At 56.2% G+C, this 1,180-nt stretch overlaps 1 protein-coding gene across 1 annotated transcript in view; it reads right to left on the bottom strand.

The window, feature by feature from the left end:
* The window catches only part of VOLCADRAFT_92092 (uncharacterized protein), a gene marked incomplete at both ends in the record, with an annotated part of 5,372 nt that overhangs the window by 2,475 nt on the left and 1,717 nt on the right, over positions 1-1,180 (bottom strand). Inside the window, 2 exons of the mRNA XM_002951470.1 lie at positions 53-176; positions 862-965. Coding sequence (XP_002951516.1) covers positions 53-176; positions 862-965 — 228 coding nt within the window. The remainder of the gene's footprint in view (positions 1-52; positions 177-861; positions 966-1,180) is intronic.

Below are 1,180 nucleotides of genomic sequence, written 5' to 3'. Positions count from 1 at the left end.
GCTGTCCTCCTCCTCGGTGTGGGTGGGAGCCGTCTCCTTCACCCGACCCCACCGACACCTCCGCCGCCAAGCAACACAACACAAAACTGTGTCCTTTGTGAGATGTGCCGAGAGGTCCGCTGGGAGGGGGACTGGACCACAGGAATGCTGACTTCTCGGAGTTGTTGCCGAGTTTGCTTTGGGTGCGGGGTAGGGAGGGGTAGGGAGGGGTAGGGAGGGGTAGGGAGGGGTAGGGATGGGTAGGGATGGGTAGGGATGGGTAGGGATGGGTAGGGATGGGTAGGGAGGGGTAGGGAGGGGTAGGGAGGGGTAGGGAGGGGTAGGGAGGGGTAGGGAGGGGTAGGGAGGGGGTAGGGAGGGGGGGGAGAGTAGAGGGTTGATCATCAACAGACCAGCAGAATTCAGAAAATGGAGGGGACGGAGAGAAAAACATAGCGCATGCGTGCCAACAGAGTGTGTGTTGTAGTGTAGTGCAGTGCTACAGGCCCATGAAGTATGTCTCAGGCCGGCACTGCCCCGACCACGGTATAAGACCGCGCTCCGAACGTGAGTAGAATATGAATTCTAAACAAACCCACGTCCGTTCTGTGAGCAAAGACGATTTCAGTAAGGTTGTGGATTTCGGTAAGGCTGTCGTACAGATTCTTGATGTTCAGTTCCGGTGAATTCTTACAAACGATTCCTTGACAGCCATGTCAGTTTTCAGAAGATTTCATAGTCATAATTGATTCGCATATTTCTGAATAAGCTCATCATTACTGTGTAGCTATCGCGCTACAACAGTGTGTGTGTATGTGTATGTTAAGAGGTATAGGCTGCCCACTGTCCACCAGCACCCGCGCCTCCCCTCCCCGGCATCACCTGGACGTCAGGCAGTGCCACACACGTCCAGAGCCCCCCTCCCTGGAGTCCATCTCAGTCATATAACGGGCCAGGAAGGGAACTGACTTGGGACAGGAGATCTCCTGCGGTGCCGTGGAGGGGAGCGGAGGGATGACTTTGAGGCTCAAGCTTCGCGGGGATAGCGTGCGGGTGTGGGCGTCTTTTGGGGGGTTGGGGGAGACGCCGGGGGGAAGGGCTACGAGGTAGTGTGGCCCCAAGGGAGGTTGATGGGGAAGTGGGGAAATCATACGCGAGAAGTTCAGAAATAAACTGCGTCCGAAATCCAATGGGGAAAAGA

This window comes from Volvox carteri (assembly GCF_000143455.1).
Source record: "Volvox carteri f. nagariensis unplaced genomic scaffold VOLCAscaffold_24, whole genome shotgun sequence".
Classification (NCBI taxonomy): Eukaryota; Viridiplantae; Chlorophyta; class Chlorophyceae; order Chlamydomonadales; family Volvocaceae; genus Volvox; species Volvox carteri.
The sequence above is the reverse complement of the archived record's forward strand: the minus strand, read 5'-3'. Positions and strand labels throughout refer to the sequence as shown.